The sequence below is a fragment of the Schistocerca serialis genome, chromosome 2, assembly GCF_023864345.2.
Source record: "Schistocerca serialis cubense isolate TAMUIC-IGC-003099 chromosome 2, iqSchSeri2.2, whole genome shotgun sequence".
Lineage (NCBI taxonomy): Eukaryota > Metazoa > Arthropoda > Insecta > Orthoptera > Acrididae > Schistocerca > Schistocerca serialis.
The window spans coordinates 522,533,232-522,557,795 of NC_064639.1; the positions used below are offsets into that span (position 1 = coordinate 522,533,232).

General features: G+C 42.2%; 1 protein-coding gene across 1 annotated transcript in view; it reads left to right on the top strand.

The window, feature by feature from the left end:
- The window catches only part of LOC126456173 (protein takeout-like), a 186,651-nt gene that overhangs the window by 153,976 nt on the left and 8,111 nt on the right, over nucleotides 1-24,564 (top strand). Inside the window, exons 4-5 of the mRNA XM_050091926.1 lie at nucleotides 1,045-1,198; nucleotides 12,258-12,432. Of these exons, the coding sequence (XP_049947883.1) occupies nucleotides 1,045-1,198; nucleotides 12,258-12,432 (329 nt within the window). The remainder of the gene's footprint in view (nucleotides 1-1,044; nucleotides 1,199-12,257; nucleotides 12,433-24,564) is intronic.

The following is a 24,564-nucleotide window of genomic DNA, read 5'->3' on the forward strand; positions in this document are numbered from 1 at the left end:
AAAGAAAAACGAAGCGCTTCCACTCGGACGACGAACTGAAGGACACTGCAGAGGACTGGATCCTGCCACAGCCACAGGAATTCTGCAAAATAAGGAATATTTCGTACATTGAAACCGGGGGTACGTAAATTATACTATTTACTCACAACCGATACAAAAGAGTTACATGTTTACACCTGTTACTGTCGTTCAAAGTAGTTACGAGTGTTGTGTAGAACCCGTTGCCAGCGATGTGGAAGGCGTAGTATACCGTTAGCAGAGCCTGTTCTGTTGAAGGTATGATTGGAGCGGTCTACAGCTGGTCGAATCTCTGGAACAGTTCTGAAGAGAACACCAAGAAGTGGTTCTTTTATCTTCGGAATCAAATCAAAGTCACAAGGACTTAAGTCCGGGGAGTATGGTGGATGGTACAGTACTTTCCAGTCCCGTCGACCGAACACAGTAGCCACAGTTTGCGCTGTATGTGCTCACGCACTGTCGTGCAAAATGATGGGTGGGTTGCGCAGAAAGTGTCGCCGCTTCTTTCGGAAAGCTGGTCGCAGGTGATGACAGTGTCGTGCTGTACGACCTCTGGCACATTCAGTGTTGATCCAGGTCCATTGTTCCTGTTCGAAAACACAGTGACACCACTGGCTCACGAGTGACCGTGTTTCCCTCGATTGTGCGCACGACGGTGACGCGGGACGGGCGAGTCCATTTGCTCGGGGGTAAGGTAGGTATGTCAACAACGTGTGCTATCAGCGACAGTAGTAGATTCCATTGCATAGCGTCTCCACAGCAGTGTTGCCGCTATTTAACTTACAACCTACGTACCCACAGTGTTGTTTCGTGTCTCTCCTTCTAAATACCAGTCATATTATTCGTACTATGTTAATACATGTGCCAGGTGTGTTACAGTTTTAAAATTTCTTGCAATCGTGTTGGGAACCTTTTTGTCACAATTTTCCACGAGATACGGAACATAGATTTTGTAGCCATTTATATATTCTCGTAGACACTGTTTTCTGATGTGGGATGCACGAATTAATAATTGAATTTTAACAGGGATTCCCGGCTTGGTTGTGCCGTCCATAGATCCCACGCCATTTGCGAGCATCAAGATCCAGCAAGGGAAGAAGCAGAGACCAGTATCAGTGGACGTCGAGTTCGACAACATGCTCGTCTACGGGATGTCGCGCGGCTTCGTGGACTCTGTTGAGTGAGTATCTATTCGATTCAGTCTCTAACGTTCTGTAGTAGATTTCTGCTACGTCTGGAAGCCAGTCATACAATTAGATTAGTCACAGAGCTTGAGTAGAATGAAGCTGGTTAATTGTGGAGTAGCACTACCTACACTGAGAGCCAAAACAGTATGGCCAATGCCAACCACGAGATATAACGCTGCCTAGTGGCTTTGCGAGGACATGACGCAGTATGACTAGCATACAAACGGAATTGAGAAAAATGCAATTCAGAGGCGATACGTACCTCTCATTGGGAAATCCACTACATAAGCGACTTTGACAAAGATTTTGCGGTCCGCTGCTTCGAAACGAGTATCCAAGGGGCGGCGGAGGTGCTTCACTATACTTGTTCTACTGTCGTTAGCATCTATGAAAATTGGTTGATGGTTGGTGAAGAAACCATACGCATTGGACAAGTTGTTAGACGTCCAAGCCTCGTACGAGTGCCATCACTGTAAAGCTGGATAGGTCGCGATGTCTGGAAGACGAAACCATCATTAATGAAGAAATACGAAGGACTCAACATGGAAACCACAGTGAAAATCAAAAATGTTTACTTTTGCAACAGTTTGCTACAACTTTGAGTTACTCTACTACATATACGCCGCTCCGAATAGCGGTGTCCTAGCGTTGTACCGACTTTCCAATACCCTCGTCATAGAAAGCAGCCGCCAGTGCTTTCCACCATTTCTGTACCCTGGCCTGCAATTCGTTGTCTTTGACAAAATGTTGTCTTCACAGGCAGCGGTTTATGTGAGCAGAACTTAATATCAGTTGATCAGACACTTCCCACCGAAAACGCTACAGAGGCATCCTCATTGTCCTTGCATTACGTGGCAGAGAATTGTTATGAAGAAGGAATTGCGTGACACGTACCTTATGTGAGCCTGTATGAAATCAAGCGAAACCTCACAGCGGGCGCCGATAACTGGTGGGAAACACTATTGTTCTGGGTATCTTTAGGTGCTCAATGTGTGTTCGTAATTGAAAAGAGCAACGTGACGCGACCGAGAGGAATACTAGGGACACTGCGCTACACACCTGTGCAAAGCTTCATCGGATTAACACAGTCGCTTCCATTTCGCGACCTGCTGGACCTTACTTTCCGAATATCCCTGGCAGTTAGTTATAACTCTTTGCAGAGTTGTACATGCCATGGCTCAATGTGATAAGGGAATTAAAACTTCCCGAGTTCTTCGAAGCGCCATTGCTCTCCTGGTAGAGTTTGTTATAAGCGCGAAACTCAACAGAGCGACCTCGATCCACATGTTCAGGTATTTCCTTACCAGTACACGAGGCATTACATTTGCACTGAAGTTCCATATCACTGTTCTATAGAATCTCATGTTCGTGGTATATATACGTACGTTGTCATGTTCTGCTGTTCTCTAAACTTCTGCATTAATGTTACAATTTTACAAAGTTGCGGGCAATTTGCAACCACTCAGTTACTGTTATCTGTTGTACTTTCTTCTTTTCCTCATTCTCGTAGTCCACTAGTGTGGCAGCTCCACGACTTATTCCTTTCTCTAAAAAATTTAAAGAGAAACCATCTTCTTTACACTTAGACTTTGTCCCGTAACTACAGGCAGTCGTCATGGTTAGTATTGGATTTGGCTTTTCAGTGGTAGAGTGTGGCCGGTTGCCCTTTCTGTCGACATACACTACTGGCCATTAAAATGGCTACACCAAGAAGAAATGCAGATGATAAACGGATATTCATTGGACAAGTATATTATTCTAGAACTGACATGTGATTACATTTTCACGCAATTTGGGTGCATAGATCCTGAGAAATCAGTACCCAGAACAACCACCTCTGGCCGTAATAATGGCCTTGATACGCCTGGGCATTGAGTCAAACAGAGCTTGGATGGCGTGTACAGGTACAACTGCCCATGCAACTTCAACACGATACCACAGTTCATCAAGAGTAGTGACTGGCGTATTGTGACTAGCCAGATGTTCAGCCACCATTGACCAGACGTTTTCAAATGGTGAGAGATCTGGAGAATGTGCTGGCCAGGGCAGCAGTCGAACATTTTCTGTACCCAGAACGGCCCGTGCGGGACCGGTCGTGCATTATCCTGCTAAAATGCAAGGTTTCACAGAGATCGAGTGAAGGATAGAGGCACGGCTCATAACACATCTGAAATGTAACGTCCACTGTTCAAAGTGCCGTCAATGCGAACAAGAGGTGATTGAGGGGGTGTAACCAACGGCATCCCATACCATCACGCCGGGTGATACGTTAGTATGACGATGACTAATGCACGCTTCCAATGTGCGTTCACCGCGATGTCCCCAAACACGGAAACCACCACCATGTTGCTGTAAACAGAACCTGGATTCATCCGGAAAAATGACGTTTTGCTATTCGTGTACCCAGGTTCGTCGTTGAGTACACCATCGCAGGCGCTCCTGTCTGTGATGCAGCGCCAAGGGTAACCGCAGCCATGGTCTCCGAGCTGATAGTCCATGCTCCTGCAAACGTCGTCGAACTGTTCGTGCAGATGGTTGTTGCCTTGCACACGTCCCCATCTGTTGTCACAGGGATCCAGACGTGGCTGCACGATCCGATACAGCCATGTGGATAACATGCATGTCATCTCGACTGCTAGTGATACGAGGCCGTTGGGATCCAGCACGGCGTTCCGTATTACCCTCCTGAACCCACCGATTCAGTATGCTGCTAACAGTCATTGGATCTCGACCAACGCGAGCAGCAATGTCGCGATACGATAAACCGCAATTGCGATAGGCTACAATCCGACCTTTATCAAAGTCGGAAACGTGATGGTACCCATTTCTCCTCCTTACACGAGGCATCATAACGACGTTTCACCAGGCAACGCCGGTCAACTGCTGTTTGTGTATGAGAAATCGGTTGGAAACTTTCCTCATGTCAGCACTTTGTAGGTGGCGGCACCCGCGCCAACCTTGCGTGAATGCTCTGAAAAGCTAATCATTTGCATATCTCTGCATCTTCTTCTTGTCGGTTAAATTTCGCGTCTGTAGCACGTCATCTTCGTGGTGTAGCAATTTTAATGGCTAGTAGTGTATTTACGAAGAAATGTTATAAAAATTGAAAACCAATGTAGATTTTATGTTTTTATTTTTTAAAAATAATGGTAAATGTTTAGAAAATTTCCATATGTTTTTAATTTTTGAAATGAATGGTAAAACAATGCTGATTACAGTCGCTATACAAGGTCACTTTTCGAGTAAAAACTGTTCCCGTGCAACTGAACATGATAAAACGATGTTTCACTGATTTCGATTAATTACGTCTAGTGCTATTATATCCCGGGAAAATCATCTTTAAACAGTTAACTAGCAGCAAAAATAATATACGACTCTCATCAGCAATCATGCCTGGACCTCTGTTTAAGGAACTGTAAATGTTATTTAAAGAAAAGTACGACGTATTCCTAGATGAAGTAGTATTTCTCAAGACTAGAAGAAAAGATCTTATAGGCACCTCACGTTCTATCGGTGAAAGAAAGATAGGATCAAGTGCTTTGGATAGTCCTTGGGCTAAGGATGATTTGTATACCCTGCACAATACTCTAGCTATCCTACCCAAGAGGGTCAAATGTAGAATATTATACATTTCTTCCAGCTCAGGCAAATGGAGCAAATTGATTAGTTCTTTATGCTTTGGATGTGACCTACCGTATGCTTTAAGGAGTTTACGGAGGCACCAATTCAGAGCCGCGGATGTCCAAGATGGCTATAACAGCAAATGGGTGTAATTTTTACGATGTATTCCTAAATGTCGATCTCGAGGGCGTGAAAAATTTTCTTGAAATCTTTATGCTTTTCCATGAAATAGAGGTTTAAAGTTTCACTACCTGTACACGTAAAATACGCACGTTATATGCGATGTGAGTCGGAAGCATAGTTTATAAAGTGACGCAGAACGGATAGATTTGTTGTAAAGTGACTCCGCTATAATCACAAGAGTTTTAGGAACTCTTCGTTGAGGTACTGACATGGAAACATATTCGCAGTTTTTTCTGCTGAGAGAGACTAAGACGGCGATAGAGGGAAAGGGAGGGAGAAGTAATAAATACTGCACGATAGTAAGTGGAGGTTGTGGTATAAAAAGAGCGAAGGACACAGTGGCAGTGTGAGATAAAGAAAGGGTCGCAGTGGCACCGGTACACAGTTGACAGTGAGAGAGCAATGCTAAGAGTGAAGCAGACAGTGCCAGTGGGAGAGGAATAAAGAGAAGGGAAAAGTGGAAGTGGGTGACAGGCAGTGATAATGAGAGACAGAATCTATCACAATGAAGATGAAAGGGAAAGTAACACTGAGATGAAACAGGAGTAATGGGATGGAATAAATTAAATAATTAGCAGTAAGACGGAACAAGAGAGAGACTGTGACAGTGACAGCAGTCAGTAGTGGTAGGACCGAAGGAAGGAGATTGTGGCTGTGAGACAAGAGACAGTGACAGAGACACACATGGAGATAATGACAATGAGTGAGTGAGAGTGAGCAAGTGAACATGAGTTGTTATGAGCGACTTAGCGACTTACTCCGATGGACCAGAGTGTTTGAGTGAATTACAGTTGCGGGAGCTTGTTGTAGTGCGAGGTGAGCTGCATATTAAAAAGATAGCTGGTGAGGGGGTAGAGGTCGAACGGAGAGTGAAATGTGCGGGGTGAAAGCGTCACCCGTTTCCTGGTGGGAACTGGGGGAAAACACGCCTTGGTCCTGAACAGTGTAAGTTCCACCAGGACGTTCTTGCCAAACCATGAATCTAAACAAGCGGGCTCTGCAAATCTCTGGAGCCGCTAAATACCTGAGAGGAATTAGAGCCGAATAATTACGTGTATACCCAAACGTTTGTTCCAAATCTACTTCTGAAAATTGTACAGAACATCAAGATAAGATAAGAAATAATGTAAAGGTGTTTGTTGACAGTTCATCTGTTCCGTCATTTGAGATTCTCGACCAAGTTTGCTGTTTGAATGGTGGGCTCAATGTGGTTTCCAAGTCGTGCAGCGACCGTAAACCATTAAATTACCAAATATGCCCAAATGTGTCTTGAGTAGTAATACTGTCTTAAGCAGAGAATTATTCTTGACCTCTGTTTAAGACAGTCTTACTACTCATGGCACATATTGGTTGAAAGCAACGATGATGGCTGTTAATCAGTTGAAATCGATTTGTAAAAGTGAATAAATAAAACATGATTTTGCGACTGATTGCTGCATATTTGGTAATTTTTGCTGTTACCGATATTGGTATAGGCAAGATAGCCGAACCACTAATACCTAGATTTTCGAGAATCGACAGTTCCCACCCCCATCGTTCACATCTAGTGAATGACTTCCTTCACGATAACGACATCGCTCGACTAGAGTGGTTAGCATGTTCTCCAGACATGAACCCTATCGAACAAGCCTGGGGTAGCTTGAAAAGGGCTGGTTATGGACGATGTGACGTACCAACCACTCTGAGGGATCTACGCTGAATCGCCTTTGAGGAGAGGGACAATCTGGGCCAACGGTGCCATGATGAACTTGTGGATAGTATGCCATGACGAATACAGGCATGCATCAATGCAAGAGGGCGTGCTAGTGGATAGTAGAGGTATCGGTGTGTACAGCAATCTGGACCTTCACCTCTGAAGTTTTTGCTGTATGGTGGTACAACATGCAATGTGTGGTTTTTGTCAGCAATAAAAAGGGCGGAAACGATGTTTATTGAGACGTGCGCGGCTCGTGTTCATGACGTTAATTGCTTATTATCTGGTGTTTACGGTACTGCCGCCTCTTTTCTTATTTGATTCACTGGCGTCACTAAGATGCTGGCTTGCCTGCCCGTTAGTGGCAGCAGCAGCGCTTATCGATAAGAGCACTATCGTATTATCTTTGGAGCGACCGCTAGTATTTCCGGGTCGTCGTGTGTCGGGAGTTGAGCCGGGATGGAGCAGCAGTGGGGTCCGGGCAGCCTCGACTCGCCCAACCGTTGCCGACACAGAGTTGAGTGGGGATGACCTTGGTTGGTCGATCGGTCGGTCATCTCATCGGCCGACGTGTATTTGGTCGCCGACCACTTCTGGGTTCTCTGTGTGTGTCAGCCTTGTTGTTCCTCAATGACTGGTTTTAGTATTGTTCGACTTGTTTGTGGCAGTGTTTCAGGGGAACTGTGTGTAGCTTGTGGTTTTGGCTGACGACTTATTGTAACGCTTTCTGCATGTTGGATGCGGTCGGTCGGTTGGGACAGAGCAGCGAGGAAGCCTCGATGGCACAAGGTCAGGTCAGGACCACTGGCAGCGTGCACGCACTGTCGAATCGTAAGGCGCTAAGTGCGAGAGCTACAAAGTTCGTTTCCTACCAAACCTGGACACTGAAGTTGAGTGATCACTTAACCTGTTATGAAACCTCAACTGCTGTGATATCTCTTTGTTCATTGCCGGTTGTTGCTTCCTGGGCAGTTACAGCTAGCAGCAATATATGGTGTGTTGGCGAAATTTGGCAGCTGTCTTCCTGTATGGTCTTTAACTATTAAATAGGTTGTTATAACTTTCCTTTAATTTACGTCTATGGTCACAAACTTTTGTTAACAAATTACCGGTTTTGGTCTTTAATGACCATCATGAGATCTGTCATTAAGACCGATACCGGTAATCTGTTAACACAAAGTTTGTGACCATAGACGTAAATTAAACTTATTGCATATACGGGTCACTGTTTTTTCGCGACAATGTCGCAGCTTGTGAAATTCGTTGTTACTTATCAGTGAAGTGCACCAGCGGTATTTTCTGCCTTGTGGACGTTCACGTCCTAGTTACCTGCCCTGGTCGTTAGCGTAGTTTTCTGGCAGTGTTTTTTTCCTCGCCGTGTTGATGCAAGTCCGGCACGGCGTGTAGTTCGACAGCCCTTTAGTTGTTTGTTTATATTTTTTTCTTAGAGTGGTTATTAAGCCTTGGCTATTTTTAAATGTCAATTTTAAAGACGTAGTACTGCTGGCTTCTTCGTCCTCGGCTGATACTTTCCGTTGTCGTGCCGTTGGTTTGGTTGTTGGTCGGTCTTTCAGCCGTCCCTAGGTCGGATTGCCATCCGATTATTTAAGCTTACTTTTGGCTGCCTGTCTCATCTCACCTTACTTTAGAGCTACCTCCTCAGGCTGAGCCTTGGAACACTTCTGAGCAGCACTGTTCTGTTGGTTGTATATTGTGATTTTTATTTTAGTCTGAAGTACCGTGCGAGGCCTTCAGTCGTCTATTAATTTACTTTGTTTTAATTTTAAAATAAGGCCTTCAGCCGACTTAAATTAAAATATGAAGATTCCTTGTTCAAAAATTAAATTTGGAATGTTTGTTGTATCTGAAATTCTTGTTATCGAGGCCTTAAGCCGTGAGTTGTTCAATGTCCAGTGGGTGGCCTTCTGCTGAGATTTTGCGTCAAGTATTTTTAATATAGCGCCATCAGACGTCTTAGATTAAAATTCGAATATTCATTTGCTTAAACGATTTTTTTTAAATTTTGCTCTATCTGAAATTCTTGTTATTCAGGCCCTACGCCCTGAGTTGTTCAATGTCTTGAGTGTGGCCTTCAAACGTGTATTTACGTGAATATATATATTTTTTTCTTTTTTTTAGTGTGGCCTTCAGTTGCGTGTATTCTTTAAAGGAACTTTTTTATAACTTGTGTTCAGACCTTCAGCCGTCATTTTTTTGGGTATGGTTTTGTGCCCTAAGCGCAGGAGTTGTCGCAAGTTTTCTTAACTAGGCCTTCAGCCATATTGTTTTAATTTGATCATTTTAAGGCAATGTGTAATTAAGTGGTTCTTAGGAAAATAAAAGTTTGTGTGTTTTGAGCAACTAACAGTAACTGAATACAGCCCCCTCCACAACCATAAGCTGATCGACTCTACCCTGCGAAACCAGATTTCATTTACGTTGATCTATATTACAATTTTCTGTACTGGTTCCTGAACCCTTGGAACTGAGGTGATGCAAAACTTTTTTGATGTGTGTATTACGGCTAGATCGTAGTGGTCAGTTTGTGGGATGGAGCTCCATCCCTGTTGGACTTTGTCGACGAATATACGGATAATTGAAGATGCTTGTGGATGACGCTGATCTTCTTAGGACCGTACATTCTCAAGCTCACTGATGCCAGCAATCATGTACAGTGGCTACATTCCTTCAAATTTTCTGCAGTATCGCAGAAGGAACATCCTGCTTGTCGTAGGCCTATTACGTGACGTCTTTCAAAGTGAGTAAGGTGCTGATAATGGCGCCTTTATCTCCTTAAAGGTATTCTTAACAAAAATGTCCCCCTCCCCCGCCCCCTTCATCTCAGCACGTCCAGTCTCGAAGGTAAATAACACTCTCGACCGTTATAGCGTGTATGTAAAGCAAGCCTCATTCGCTACAAACGCCACTCTTATGCGACTGGCAAAAAATTAGAGTGTTCATCATCTTTTACAAGCAGCATCACGCCTACCTACATTCGTTTATGTCGCGCAGTTACTTCTTGATGTTAAGATTTTTCTTTCTGTTAGTGTATAAACCAAGTGGGCGATCTTGTATGAATAGAACTGGAGTCTGTGAGCATTTAATGTCCCTATCACCCGAACATTGTACGATAAATTGTTAATCACTCATTTGATTTCAAGTACTTACTGTATTCAGCTATGATGCTTACTTTGATTTGCTTCTCCTTACAGCATCACTCATTGTCATATAATGACTGGACGCGAGGGAAATTATATTTTATATACCTGCTGTGTATGAGAAACAGAATATTGTCTTGTTTTGGTGGGAATATGAACTATTTTAAAGTTGTTTTTCAGTCATTTTTTTGTGGAGGAAACTACAATTGTGGCGTTTTCTTTTCGATACTCAGTTTTCATCCCAATAAACTGTTAAGGATTCGGTATAATAACCATTTCGATGTAGTCATGAATACATAGTTACACTTGCAATTACATATCGTAATCTGACTTGTCCCGTATAGCTAATGCGTATTTTCTGATACTAGTTATATGCTGATTACTACAAACAATTTCTTAGTTCGTGCTATGTGTCGTGAGTTCCAATAAAGCTGTGGAAGTTGTCTCGATGATACTCCATTTGTTTACTTTCTTACTAATATTTCTCTTATTTATATTTTATTGACAGTAATAGCTGCAATCCGAACTATTCTTTCCGTTGTAGCCAATTCTTGTGATAGAAACAGTCTCTGTTGTTTCAGTTACAATGAAATGAACATCATTAGCTGCTTACAGGCGTTGACATACGTCAACGGGGACAGATGAAAATGTGCGCCCCGACCGGGACTCGAACCCGGGCTCTCCTGCTTACATGACAGACGCTCTATCCATCTGAGCCACCGTGGACACAGAGGATAGCGCGATTGTAGGCATTTATGTCTGGCACGCCTCCCGCGATACCCACATTCTCAACGCATTGTCCCGCACTACATTCGTAGTGCCCCCGCCCATTACACTCATTACTCGCGGCGCGTTGCCGATTCCCGTAAGAGTTCGGGCACTGTTTGTGCATTCGCACAGAAGAAGATGGTCAAGTGGTTGGTGAGCCCTATTATATATATATACTAAGAAGGTATCTGTTCTTTCGGAGATGTCCGAAAGAACAGATACCATCTTAGTATATATCCGTTGTTTCAGTTTCAACATATTGACAAAGATACGACGTCATAGTCAGCACATTGCGCAAGTCTTTGTTGCATGTTCACTGTGTCACGTCAAAGCAAATAGATAGTATTTAGATTTCCTCATCACCCTTTAATTTCATTAAATTTCTGTATTGCAACGTATCATACGTGATTTGGTTCTATCAATGATATAAATCATGAATTACTTGATATTCTAGAATGAGAAGCTTGCATGTAGGATAAAACATCAGAGATTTCAGCATCACTCCCCATCTACATGCACCACGAGTAGGGTGCAAGTTACTTGCATTTGTCTTTGGGCACCTAAAAACATTGACAATAGGAATGAAGAAAACCGACAGTGCCTCCAGTAAATAGCAAGAACCCATATAGTATATAAAGACTTCCTTCTTTGAAATAGGAAATATAGTTAGAGGTTTGCTGTTTTACTATTTGAAATGGAACGCGCCATTTTTCTTTTTTTTTTTTTATACATGTCCAGGATTATATATGTGCATGTAAATTAACATATAAATTGTGATTGCACTTTTTCCACTAAAGTAAATATTAAAAACGATGAAGGAATAGCACCACACTTATTCCAGATCAGAAGAATTAACGACACCCTGAAATATAATTCAACAAAGCAATGTTGTTCATAAAAATCACTAAATCGAAAAACTGCCTTAATTGTACTACCAAAATCGTCTAGTACTTTGCTGGATAATCTGAAATACAAGATACATAGAACAGCTGAATCAGATATAAGACTGGAAGAATTCTCTAAAATTATGGATTTTTATAGGAGTGCAACTTACTTAGATCAAAATAATTACGTACTTACTACTTTCAGCAAACTTAACCGTATTGTCTGTTACATAAGCGTACGTGTAAATTGTCACATGTTGTTCTATTTAAATATTAATTGCGTAAAAATTCCTGTAGATTGGCTCGTTCCACATCATTGCCCTATATCGAGCTAACGAGTAGGGGCTCACCAAGCAATGAGCAGGAGGGTGGAGGGCGCCTGTGAACTTCACTCGTATCCAGTCTGATCAGACAGACCAAGTTTAATAATAATCTAAAGACACAACCACATATCGTGATACCTGTTGACTCTGTGACAGCGAATCAATCTTCAACTGCATCACCCCCTTCCTCCGCCCCCACTCCCCACTAACATCCCTTCCCCATCACCCACCATTCTTTGCTGACTACAAGATCCTAGATCCTAACTACTCATAAGCAATTAACTAAATTACTCATGGCAATCTGTCGAACTTACAACAGTGCGAAAATTATTTTCCATCCCTATTAGAGGAACGTGTCGTAACAACCCGCATGTAGCTCAATCTGGTGGGAGCACGATAAAAGTACTTTCCTTTAATTGCAGAATGGTGCCCGGCAGCTACCACATGAAGACACACTTGCGTGTTGATGATCCCATGTACATGATCGGTACATACAAGGGGGACGGCATGGTTCTGGTCCTGCCCATCAAGGGAAGTGGCGCCGGCAATATCACCATCTGTAAGTTTATTTGTTTGCTGCCACGCGCGCAGAATAAAGTAATTGCTCTATGCGGTAGCATCTAACTTCATCCGTTAAAATTCTAGTGTGATGGCTTTCTCTAAGTTTACAATAGTTTATCTCGTAATGTGTTAAATACACTAGCCAAATAAGGCTTTCGATGGTTACACATAATCAACGCAGGACACACTGACCTCTCCTCATTATGATTGTTTCTACCAAATCAGTCCTGCAGGTGAAAGTGTTGCCGCAAAATTTATCTCATAGATGAGAAGGCCTCTGACACATACCTCACTTCGATTTCTCGTGCTCGAGATTAACAATAGGCTGCCTTGTCTGTCGACAATGGAACAAGAAAGAATGCAGGAAGGAAATGGCATATCATCGCATACTGACCGATTGATAATGTGCCTTAACATTTTATGCGACATACGACTCCATCAAATAAACGTTTTAGAATTCCGTAACCGGATTTGATTCAGCCGAGGTCATTGTCTCACTGTGAATAGATAAGAAGAGGGCTCAATGAATCATATTAGAATCTATAAAATCTGCTAAGTAACCATCGACAACCCAACGCAAACATTACATCACAGCTTGCATCAAATGCCTTTAGCATTCCGTTTTAGGAGTACGTTATACATTTTACAGATTCTATAACGATTCTTTGTTTGTCGGCAGTCCACGTGAAATAATGACAGGATTATGAAATTCCCTTGTTACTTGTCTCATATAGAATTTACCTATTTTGTGTAGAAATTAATTAAGGAATTTCCCTCCAAAATATTTATGAAACTGCTATAAATACTTTAAAAAAGCTTGGCTCAAAATGAAACACACATGACACACATAAAGTATAGCTGAACTTTCTAACACGACAATGAATAGCATCATAGCAGCTCACATAACCCATTACAATCACTGCACCTAGATAGCAGCGAATGGAAGGAGAAGAAACACATATGTTTACAGAAATGTGTCAGCTTAGCACGCAGTATTCAGACAGATGGATATAAGAGATACAACACATTCATAATAATCAACTTGAGCACACAGTTATGGCTCAGCCCTGTCTCTGTTAGTGTGAAGCGACTGACAATGACAATAAGCTGCTGAATGATTAATACTAGGAAAAAGAGCTTATATAAGTCACATCAATGCCGATGAGCAATTTGGAAACCTTAAAAATTTGCTTACATGTATCACTAACAGCAATAGTCTTTACTTAATTATATATCACACTATTAACCATTTTATAAACAGAATCGAAGTAGCAAGATGGAACTTCTTCAAAAGTATTGATTATAATTGGATGCATTTCTTTCACAAACAAGCAAGGCCCTATCTGAAGCTCTACAATACAACGTTATGAAGTAAGTGCAGTTTGCACCTTATTTTCGGAATTACTGGCAAGCTATCACCCGTGTAAATAACACAGAATAACTTTTGTATCCACCTTGGACGAGGTTAACAGGCCAAGCTTAGTGTGCTCATCGCAATATTCGGTATTCGGCCAGGAATATTATGCACACACGTTCTTGTTGACGGGTGAAACGAAATTGTCCATTATCTCAAGTCTACCAAGCTCCATTGCTTTACAAACGATAATTCCAGGCCAGCGGCAATACTTCCATGATAACATATTCGCCCCGTAATTGTTTCATAATTGTAAACTGATCAAATCTGACAGTTTAATTTTGTAAATAAATAAGGAGTAATATTTAACATGCAGTATTGTGGATCGAATCAAGTTATTCGTTACGACCTTCTAATATATACTCAATCACAGGCGTCAACAGAATTTTTTCCAAACGATTCTACAATGGCTAGTATATATATACCATATATACCATATATATATATATATATATATATATATATATATATATATATATATATATATATATATATATATACACCATACAACTGATCTGATGACTTTTAAAACCTGTCTTATCCTATGAGTAGATTTTAAAAGGAGTGTACTAACCATATTGTACCTCAAACGATTATTCATAGATATCTACTTACTACATGAATAGTAGATCACTGTGACACCTAAACTGCAACCACATTTGGATAATATACGAAAATTTGGTCGTTGTGTGTTGTTAATATGGATTCCACATTTTTCATTCAACGATTATAACCTCAGATTATTAAATGCAGGGTATCCATTGAGTTGTGAAACGATATTCACAAGAAAGGCCACATCGTTCCATTAATTTTTATTGAAATTAAAAATTAAAAATGTGAAACAGAAAAAATATGGGAAACGGACTGAGACAATACTTTTGAAGAGCAACAGAGACACTCTAAAAATATGTCAGACTAATATCCCTAAAACTGGAGTTAGTTGAAATAAACTTTAAAAAGTCTTATTCAATTTTCATACCATCTGCAACATTTCGTTCGCTTACAAATTTTCACACCGTATGACATTATGGATTTACGGCATTCATTTAATTCTTGTGTGTGTTTAATATTGACACAACTAAAGCTGCAGAATAGCAGTTTGAAAGTAGAATATCTTAAATCTAGTACTTGTCCTCATTGTTCACAGTCAAATGGTAAACTACTGATTCCATTGTGCAGCAAGTGGGGGGGGAGGGGGGGGGGGCTGGGGACTGACCTCCAAGGAACTGGAGTCGGCTGATGGAGGCGTCTTTGTTCTGCTGCATTTCTTTTGCGTTAGAAACGTGGGGGGAGAAATGTGGGATCGATCCATTTCTGCAGCACGATATGGCTTTTTGAACGAAACAATGACGGAGCTAAGGCTGAGGGGTCTTTTTAAACATTCTTCTTCATTGGCTCGCATCCATCTTAATTGTAGAAGATAGTTAACTGGTCCTCCCCCCCCCCCTCCCCCCCCCACGGACCATGGACATTGCCGTTGGTGGGGAGGCTTGCGTGCCTCAGCGATACAGATAGCCGTACTGTAGGTGCAACCACAATGGAGGGGTATCTGTTGAGCGGACAGACAAACGTGTGGTTCCTGAAGAGGGGCAGCAGCCTTTTCAGTAGTTGCAAGGGCAACAGTCTGGATGATTGACTGATCTGGCCTTGTAACACTAACCAAAACGGCCTTGCTGCGCTGGTTCTGCGAACGGCAGAAAGCAAGGGGAAACTATGGCCGTAATTCTTCCCCAGGGCATGCAGCTTTACTGTATGGTTAAATGATGATGGCGTCCTCTTGGGTAAAATATTCCGGAGGTAAGATAGTCCCCCATTCGGATCTTCGGGCGGGGACACTCAAGAGGATGTCGCTATCAGGAGAAAGAAAACTGGCGTTCTACGGATCGGTGCGTGGAATGTCAGATCGCTTAATCGGGCAGGTTGGTTAGAAAATTTAGAAAGGGAAATGGATACGTTAAAGTTAGATATAGTGGTAATTAGTGAAGTTCGGTGGCAGGAGGAACAAGACTTCTGGTCAGGTGACTACAGGGTTATAAACACAAAATAAAATAGGGGTAATGCAGGAGTAGGTTTAATAATGAATAGGGAAATAGGAATGCGGGTACGCTACTACAAACAGTATAGTGAACGCATTATTGTGGCAAAGATAGATACGAAGCCCACGCCTACTACAGTAGTACAAGTTTATATGCCAACTAGCTCTGCAGATGACGAAGAAATTGAAGAAATGTATGATGAAATAAAAGAAATTATTGAGATAGTGGAGGGTGACGGGAAATTTAATAGTCGTGCGTGACTGGAATTCGGTAGTAGGAAAACGGAGAGAAGGAAACGTAGTAGATGAATATGGATTCGGGCTAAGAAATGAAAGATGAAGCCGCCTGGTAGACTTTTGCACAGAGCACACATTAATCATAGCTTACACTTGGTTCAAGAATCATAAAAGAGGGTTGTATACATGGAAGAGGCCTGGAGATTATGACAGGTTTCAGGTACATTGTATAATGGTAAGACAGAGATTTAGGAACCAGGTTTTAAATTGTAAGACATTTCCAGGGGCAGATGTGGACTCTGACTACAATCTATTGGTTATGATATGTAAATTAAAACTGAAGACACTGCAAAAAGGTGGGAATTTAAGGAGATGGGACCTGGATAAACTGACTAAACCAGAGGTTGTACAGAGCTTCAGAGAGAGCATAAGGGAACAATTGACACGAATTGGGGAAGGAAATACTGTAGAAGAAGAATGGGAAGCTCTGAGGGATGAAGAAGTGAAGGCAGCATAGGATCAAGTAGGTAAAAAGACCAGGGCTAGAAGAAATCCTTGGGTAACAGAAGAAATACTGAATTTAATTGATAAAAGTACAAAATATAAAAATCCAGTAAATGAAGCAGGCAAAAAGGAATACAAACGTCTCAAAAATGAGATCGACAGGAAGTGCAAAATGGTAAGCAGGGATGGCTAGACAACTAATATAAGGATGTAGAGGCTTATCTCACTAGGGGTAAGATAGATACTGCCTAAAGGGAAAATTAAAGAGACCCTAGGAGATAAGAGAACCACTTGCATGAACACCAAGAGCTCAGATGGAAATCCAGTTCTAAGCAAAGAAGGGAAAGCAGAAAGGTGGAAGGAGTATATAGAGAGTCCATACAAGGGCGATGTACTTGAGGACAATAGTCTGGAAATGGAAGAGCATGTAGATGAAGATGAAATGGGAGATACGGTACTGCGTGAAGAGTTTGACAGAGCACTGAAAGACCTGAGTCGAAATAACGCCCCCGGAGTAGACAACATTCCATTAGAACTACTGACGGCCTTGGGAGAGCCAGTCCTGACAAAACTCTACCATCTGGTGAGCAAGATGTATGAAACAGGTGAAATATCCTCAGACTTCAAGAAGAATATAATAATTTCAATCCCAAAGAAAGCAGGTGTTGACAGATGGGAAAATTACCGAACTATCAATTTAATAAGTCAAAGCTGCAAAATACTAACGCGAATTCCTTACAGACGAATGAAAAAACTAGTAGAAGCCTACCTCGTTGAAGATCAGTTTGAATTCCGTAGAAATGTTGGAACACGTGAAGCAATACTGACCCTACGACATATCTTGGAAACTAGATTAAGGAAGGGCAATCCTACATTTTTAGCATTTGTAGACTTAGAGAAAGCTTTTGACAATGTTGACTGGAATACTCTCTTTCAAATTCTGAAGGTGGCAGGGGTAAAATACAGGGAGCGAAAGGCTATTCACAATTTGTACAGAAACCAGATGGCAGTTATAAGAGTCGAGGTACATGGAAGGGAAGCAGTGGTTGGGAAGGGAGTGAGACAGCGTTGTAGTCTCTCCCCGATGTTATTCAATCTGTATATCGAGCAAGCAGTGAAGGAAACAAAAGAAAAATTCGGAGTAGGTATTAAAACCCATGGAGAAGAAATTAAAACTTTGAGGTTCGCCGATTCTGTCAGTGACAGCAAAGGACTTGGAAGAGCAGTTGAACGGAATGGATAGTGTCTTGAAAGGAGGATATAAGATGAACATCAACAAAAGGAAAACGAGAATAATGGAATGTAGTCGAAATAAGTCGGGTGATGCTGAGGGACTTAGATTAGGAAATGAGACACTTAACGTAGTAAAGGAATTTTGCTATTTTGGGAGCAAAATAACTGATGACGGTCGAAGTAGAGAGAATATAAAATGTAGACTGGCAATGGCAAGGAAAGCCTTTCTGAAGAAGAGAAATTTGTTAACATCGAGTATAGATTTAAGTGTCAGGAAGTTGTTTCTGAAAGTAATTGTATGGAGTGTAGCCATGTATTGAAGTGAAACATGAACGATAAATAGTTTGGACAAGAAGAGAATAGAAGCTTTTGAAATGTGGTGCTACAGAGGAATGCTGAAGATTAGATGAGTAGGTCACATAACTAATGAGGAAGTATTGAATAGGATTGGGGAGAACAGAAGTTTGTGGCACAATTTGAGTAGAAGGGATCGGTTGGTTGGACATGGTCTGAGGCATCAAGGGATCGTCAATATGGTATTGGAGGGCAGCGTGGAGGGTAAAAATCGTAGAGGGAGACCAAGAGATGAATACACTAAGCAGATTCAGAAGGATGTTGGTTGCGGTAGGTACTGGGAGATGAAGAAACTTGCACAGGATAGAGTAGCATGGAGAGCTGCATCAAACCAGTCTCAGGACTGAAGACCACAACAACAACAGTTAACTGGTGAATCATCCGTAGCCCCTAATAATAATACATTAATGAATATAACGCCAGTACCTAGAATCCAGGAGGGACTAACTGCCTTCTCATGTCCTCGCCTCCATCTATTCGGACAGTTAAGCCCCCAGTTGACATTATCTTCGGCAATTATCACCCAGTTATCAGCTTAAAGGACAGAGAATTGTTACGAACTCCCACGGACATCCGTATTAGGTTACATCTACTTATCTAAATCTGTAATACTTCATCCTGGTTAGTTTTAAAGACAATACGAGCTAGCGCACAAACCTCTGAAGCCCTCTGCTAATTTGGGATTCCCCTGATAACACATAACTACCTCCACCTAGCTAGTACATCTTCGATTATTGGATTTAATGGTTTTAATATCGGGTTTTGAAACGTTATTTAAATATATAAGTGTAAGTGTATATGTGGATAGAAATACCGTAGAAATTATGAAATAAAATAATACATCAAGGGAAACGTGATATCCAACAATGAATCTCGAACATCGAGAGAAACCAAATCACATATAAAAATCATTGCACGCAGAGCAATAGGAGAGACGTTTGGGAAAAAGGGATAAGTGGAAAAGACCAACTGCATTCAGTAAAAATGGATTATTCGAGACGAATTGATCTTAGAATTACACCGGATCGGAAATGAAGAAAGCAGGAAAAAATGTTAAAGTGGATGAGACAATAATGGAAACTTCAAATGGGTGCTCTACATGTATCCATCAGAAGCACTAATTATAACTGAAAGGATCAGTTTATAATTGAATGGATGTTTCTATGTTGAGATGGTGCGTAAAAATAGACGACAATAGCAAACAGATAACAACAGATGGTCAAAGAAGGAAAGGAGGTTCATCCGAGAGAGATGAAGTTAATGAGGATGGTCACCTGGAAAATTAGGTGAGAGTTGTCAAGGAAGCTGTGGGCTTGAGGAGTCTCGAAGAGAGGGACTGGGAAGTCAGTAAATTGTTGAAGATGAGAAGCGAGAACGGCATTTCGAGTTCTGTATACATATGTTGAAAAAGGATGGTATATTCGTAATAGATAGTATGTCTTGCGACAGTCAACCGATGTAATACTTAGAGTTTAGCAAACAATGGAACGAGTCACCTGCTTCTCTTCCGGTGTGCCCTCTGGGTCAAATCATATGATCAGATACTTTCTTTTTCTCTCTTATTATTTCGAATTTTGTAATGGGCGCTTACAGCAAGGAATAATAACGTTCTTTGTAATATAATCTACATATGTAACGTGGTGACAACGAAAAACTTTATGTAGATATTTAGTGTTTGAAAGTAATCGTTCTAATATAAAATTAATATCCAGGACGACTATAAATACAAGATACGTTCTTCTAATAATTTCCGGGTATGCAGACGGATCCCGTCGACATTCTGCCACGATATTTCGGCCCAGAGACGTCCGGCCATCACCAGGTGAGTACACAACTACTGAAGAGCCCAGGTGCAGTCGCGGTATTTATGCCGAATCTCGCGCATGTGAAATGTACTGGCATCCTACAGCGCATGCGTCAGGTGTTGACATGCGCAGCATAGCCGAGTTGTACGTGCTGCCCTCGGTGGTGGAAATAAAGGTTCATCTAGTCATTGAGTATCGAATGACACTGTCGATTCCGCTGTGATTGTATAATTTTAATAACAGGATTCCAATTTTTATCCAGCTGAAAGCCGTTGTCACGATTTATAAGATTATTGGCAAGACGTATTTCCACTGATTCCTTGATTACGGAATCCCAAAAACCGGAAACCGGGGATAAAATTTTTGTTGCATTGTATTCCATTGAATGTCCCAAAGAAATACAGTGCTCTGCTACTGCCGATTTTGACGGTTGCCGCAGACGGGTGTATCTTTCATGTTCTATACATCGTTCATGGACAGTTCTTGTCGTCTGGCCAATATATGCAGCGCCACATTCACAGGGAATTTTGTAGACGCCTGCCTTCTTCAGTTGTAAATCGTCTTTAACGGATCCAACCAGGGCCCGGTTCTTTGCTGGTGGACGGGAGATAACCTTGATTTTATTTTTCTTCAGTAATCGGCCTATTTTCGACGACATATTCCCGGCGTATGGAAGGAACGCAGTTGATTTAAAGTCATCATCTGCGTCCTCAGTGCGTTGCTTCTTGTTATGATAGTTGCGCATGGCCTTCCTTATTTGGTGAGAAGTGTAGCCATTCTCTTTGAAAACCGTCTCCAAGTGTTCTAATTCTGCGTGGAGGTTTTCATCATCCGATATTATATGCGCTCGATGTATTAAGGTACTGAGAACACCGGCTGTTTGTGCTGGGTATGTCAGCTTGGCGCCTGGAGATACAGATCTGTGTGAGTCGCTTTCCTGTACACAGAATGTCCTAATGACCCATCATTTTAACGACGTACTAGCACGTCTAGAAATGGTAAAGTGCCCTCTTTTTCAATCTCCATCGTAAATTTGATGTTCTCATGTAATGAGTTTAAGTGATGAAGGAATTTCTCCAGTTCCTGTCTGCCATGAGGCCATACAGCAAAAGTATCATCTACGTACCGCCAGAAGACCGTAGGCTTTAAAACAGCAGACTCAAGTGCTTTCTCCTCAAAGTCCTCCATAAAGAGATTAGCTACCACAGGCGACAAAGGGCTCCCCATGGCGACGCCGTCTGTTTGTTCAAAGAATTCGTCATTGAATAAAAAGTACGTTGAGGAGAGTATATGTTCAAACAAGGCCGTCATTTCTGCACTGAATAAGTTACCAATAAGATGTAATGATTCCATTAAAGGCACTTTGGTAAAAAGTGAGACCACATCAAAGCTGACTAATAAATCCGAGCTGCTAAGCTTAACTTCCTTCAAGCGACTGACAAAATCCTCGGAATTACGTATATGGTGGCAACACTTACCCACATACGGCTTTAGTAATGAGGCCAGATATTTTGCTGTAGAATAGGTCGCAGCACCAATACTACTCACTATTAATCGTAGTGGGGCACCATCCTTGTGTATCTTCGGAAGACCGTAGAGTCTTGGTGGTACTGCATTGTGTGGTCTCAATCTCTTGATAACTTCTTCAGGTAGAGAACAGTCGTTCAAAAGGGTAGTAGTTTTCCTTGATATTCGGCTTGTTGGGTCCTTAGAATTGAAAAGGACCCAACAAGCCGAATATCAAGGAAAACTACTACCCTTTTGAACGACTGTTCTCTACCTGAAGAAGTTATCAAGAGATTGAGACCACACAATGCAGTACCACCAAGACTCTACGGTCTTCCGAAGATACACAAGGATGGTGCCCCACTACGATTAATAGTGAGTAATATTGGTGCTGCGACCTATTCTACAGCAAAATATCTGGCCTCATTACTAAAGCCGTATGTGGGTAAGTGTTGCCACCATAAACGTAATTCCGAGGATTTTGTCAGTCGCTTGAAGGAAGTTAACCTTAGCAGCTCGGATTTATTAGTCAGCTTTGATGTGGTCTCACTTTTTACCAAAGTGCCTTTAATGGAATCATTACATCTTATTGGTAACTTATTCAGTGCAGAAATGACGGCCTTGTTTGAACATATACTCTCCTCAACGTACTTTTTATTCAATGACGAATTCTTTCAACAAACAGACGGCGTCGCCATGGGGAGCCCTTTGTCGCCTGTGGTAGCTAATCTCTTTATGGAGGACTTTGAGGAGAAAGCACTTGAGTCTGCTGTTTTAAAGCCTACGGTCTTCTGGCGGTACGTAGATGATACTTTTGCTGTATGGCCTCATGGCAGACAGGAACTGGAGAAATTCCTTCATCACTTAAACTCATTACATGAGAACATCAAATTTACGATGGAGATTGAAAAAGAGGGCACTTTACCATTTCTAGACGTGCTAGTACGCCGTAAAAATGATGGGTCATTAGGACATTCTGTGTACAGGAAAGCGACTCACACAGATCTGTATCTCCAGGCGTCAAGCTGCCATCACCCAGCACAAACAGCCGGTGTTCTCAGTACCTTAATACATCGAGCGCATATAATATCGGATGATGAAAACCTCCACGCAGAATTAGAACACTTGGAGACGGTTTTCAAAGAGAATAGCTACACTTCTCACCAAATAAGGAAGGCCATGCGCAACTATCATAACAAGAAGCAACGCACTGAGGACGCAGATGATGACTTTAAATCAACTGCGTTCCTTCCATACGCCGGGAATATGTCGTCGAAAATAGGCCGATTACTGAAGAAATATAAAATCAAGGTTATCTTCCGTCCACCAGCAAAGAACCGGGCCCTGGTTGGATCCGTTAAAGACGATTTACAACTGAAGAAGGCAGGCGTCTACAAAATTCCCTGTGAATGTGGCGCTGCATATATTGGCCAGACGACAAGAACTGTCCATGAACGATGTATAGAACATGAAAGATACACCCGTCTGCGGCAACCGTCAAAATCGGCAGTAGCAGAGCACTGTATTTCTTTGGGACATTCAATGGAATACAATGCAACAAAAATTTTATCCCCGGTTTCCGGTTTTTGGGATTCCGTAATCAAGGAATCAGTGGAAATACGTCTTGCCAATAATCTTATAAATCGTGACAACGGCTTTCAGCTGGATAAAAATTGGAATCCTGTTATTAAAATTATACAATCACAGCGGAATCGACAGTGTCATTCGATACTCAATGACTAGATGAACCTTTATTTCCACCACCGAGGGCAGCACGTACAACTCGGCTATGCTGCGCATGTCAACACCTGACGCATGCGCTGTAGGATGCCAGTACATTTCACATGCGCGAGATTCGGCATAAATACCGCGACTGCACCTGGGCTCTTCAGTAGTTGTGTACTCACCTGGTGATGGCCGGACGTCTCTGGGCCGAAATATCGTGGCAGAATGTCGACGGGATCCGTCTGCATACCCGGAAATTATTAGAAGAAGAAATACGCCGGGAAAATTTCAGAAGTCACAAGATACGTTTTTTTTTATGTGCTTCTATGATTCAACGATGGTTGAGAACCACCTTGTTCCTAATGCAAAATGGAACGACTTCGTTTTCAGTGGGTCCACAACAGGAAAGTAATAGTGGTTGTGGAGGAAAAGAGGCAGCAGATGTGGCCAAAAATGAAGGCGTAAGGCTAAGATGAATCATACTTAAGTACAGCTGTGAGCAAAACGATATGTCAGGGTGGATTTGTGATTGTTAAGTGGGAGCTGGCCGAAGATTCAACGTAAGAATGGATAAGGCGTGGAGATGAATCGCAGGTGGCATGAAGTCGTAGCGATGCGACAGGATTCGTAGATCGCGGATTAGTGAGAGAGATGAAACTTCCTGGCAGGTTAAAACTGTGTGCCGGGCGGAGACTCGAACTCGGGACCTTTGTCTTTCGCGGGCAAGTGCTCTACCAACTTAGCTACCCAAGCACGACTCACGCCCCGTCCTTACAGCTTTACTTCTGCCAGAAGGAAAGCTGGCAGAAGTAAAGCTGTAAGGACGGGGCGTGAGTCATGCTTGGGTAGCTAAGTTGGTAGAGCACTTGCCCGCGAAAGGCAAAGGTCCCGAGTTCGAGTCTCGGCCCGGCACACAGTTTTAATCTGCCGGGAAGTTTCATATCAGCGCACACTCCGCTGCAGAGTGAAAATCTCATTCTGAAAACATCTCCCAGACTGTGGCTAAGCCATGTCTCCGCAGTATCCTTTCTTTCAGGAGTGGTGGTTCTGCAAGATTCGCAGAAGAGCTTCTGTGAAGTATAGCCGGCACGGTAGCTCAGCGTGTTCGGTCAGAGGGTTAGCAGCCCTCTGTAATAAAAAAACTGAGTTAATCGATCAACAACGAACATAAATAGATGTCTTACGACGTCCGCCCCGAGCAGATGCAACGAACGAAAGCGAACAAAATGAGATTTAAAAAAAAGAAAAAAAAAAGTTGGTAGAGCAGTTGCCCGCGAAAGGCAAAGGTGCCGAGTTCGAGTCTCGGTCCGGCACATAGTTTTAATCTGCCAGGAAGTTTCATATCAGCGCACACT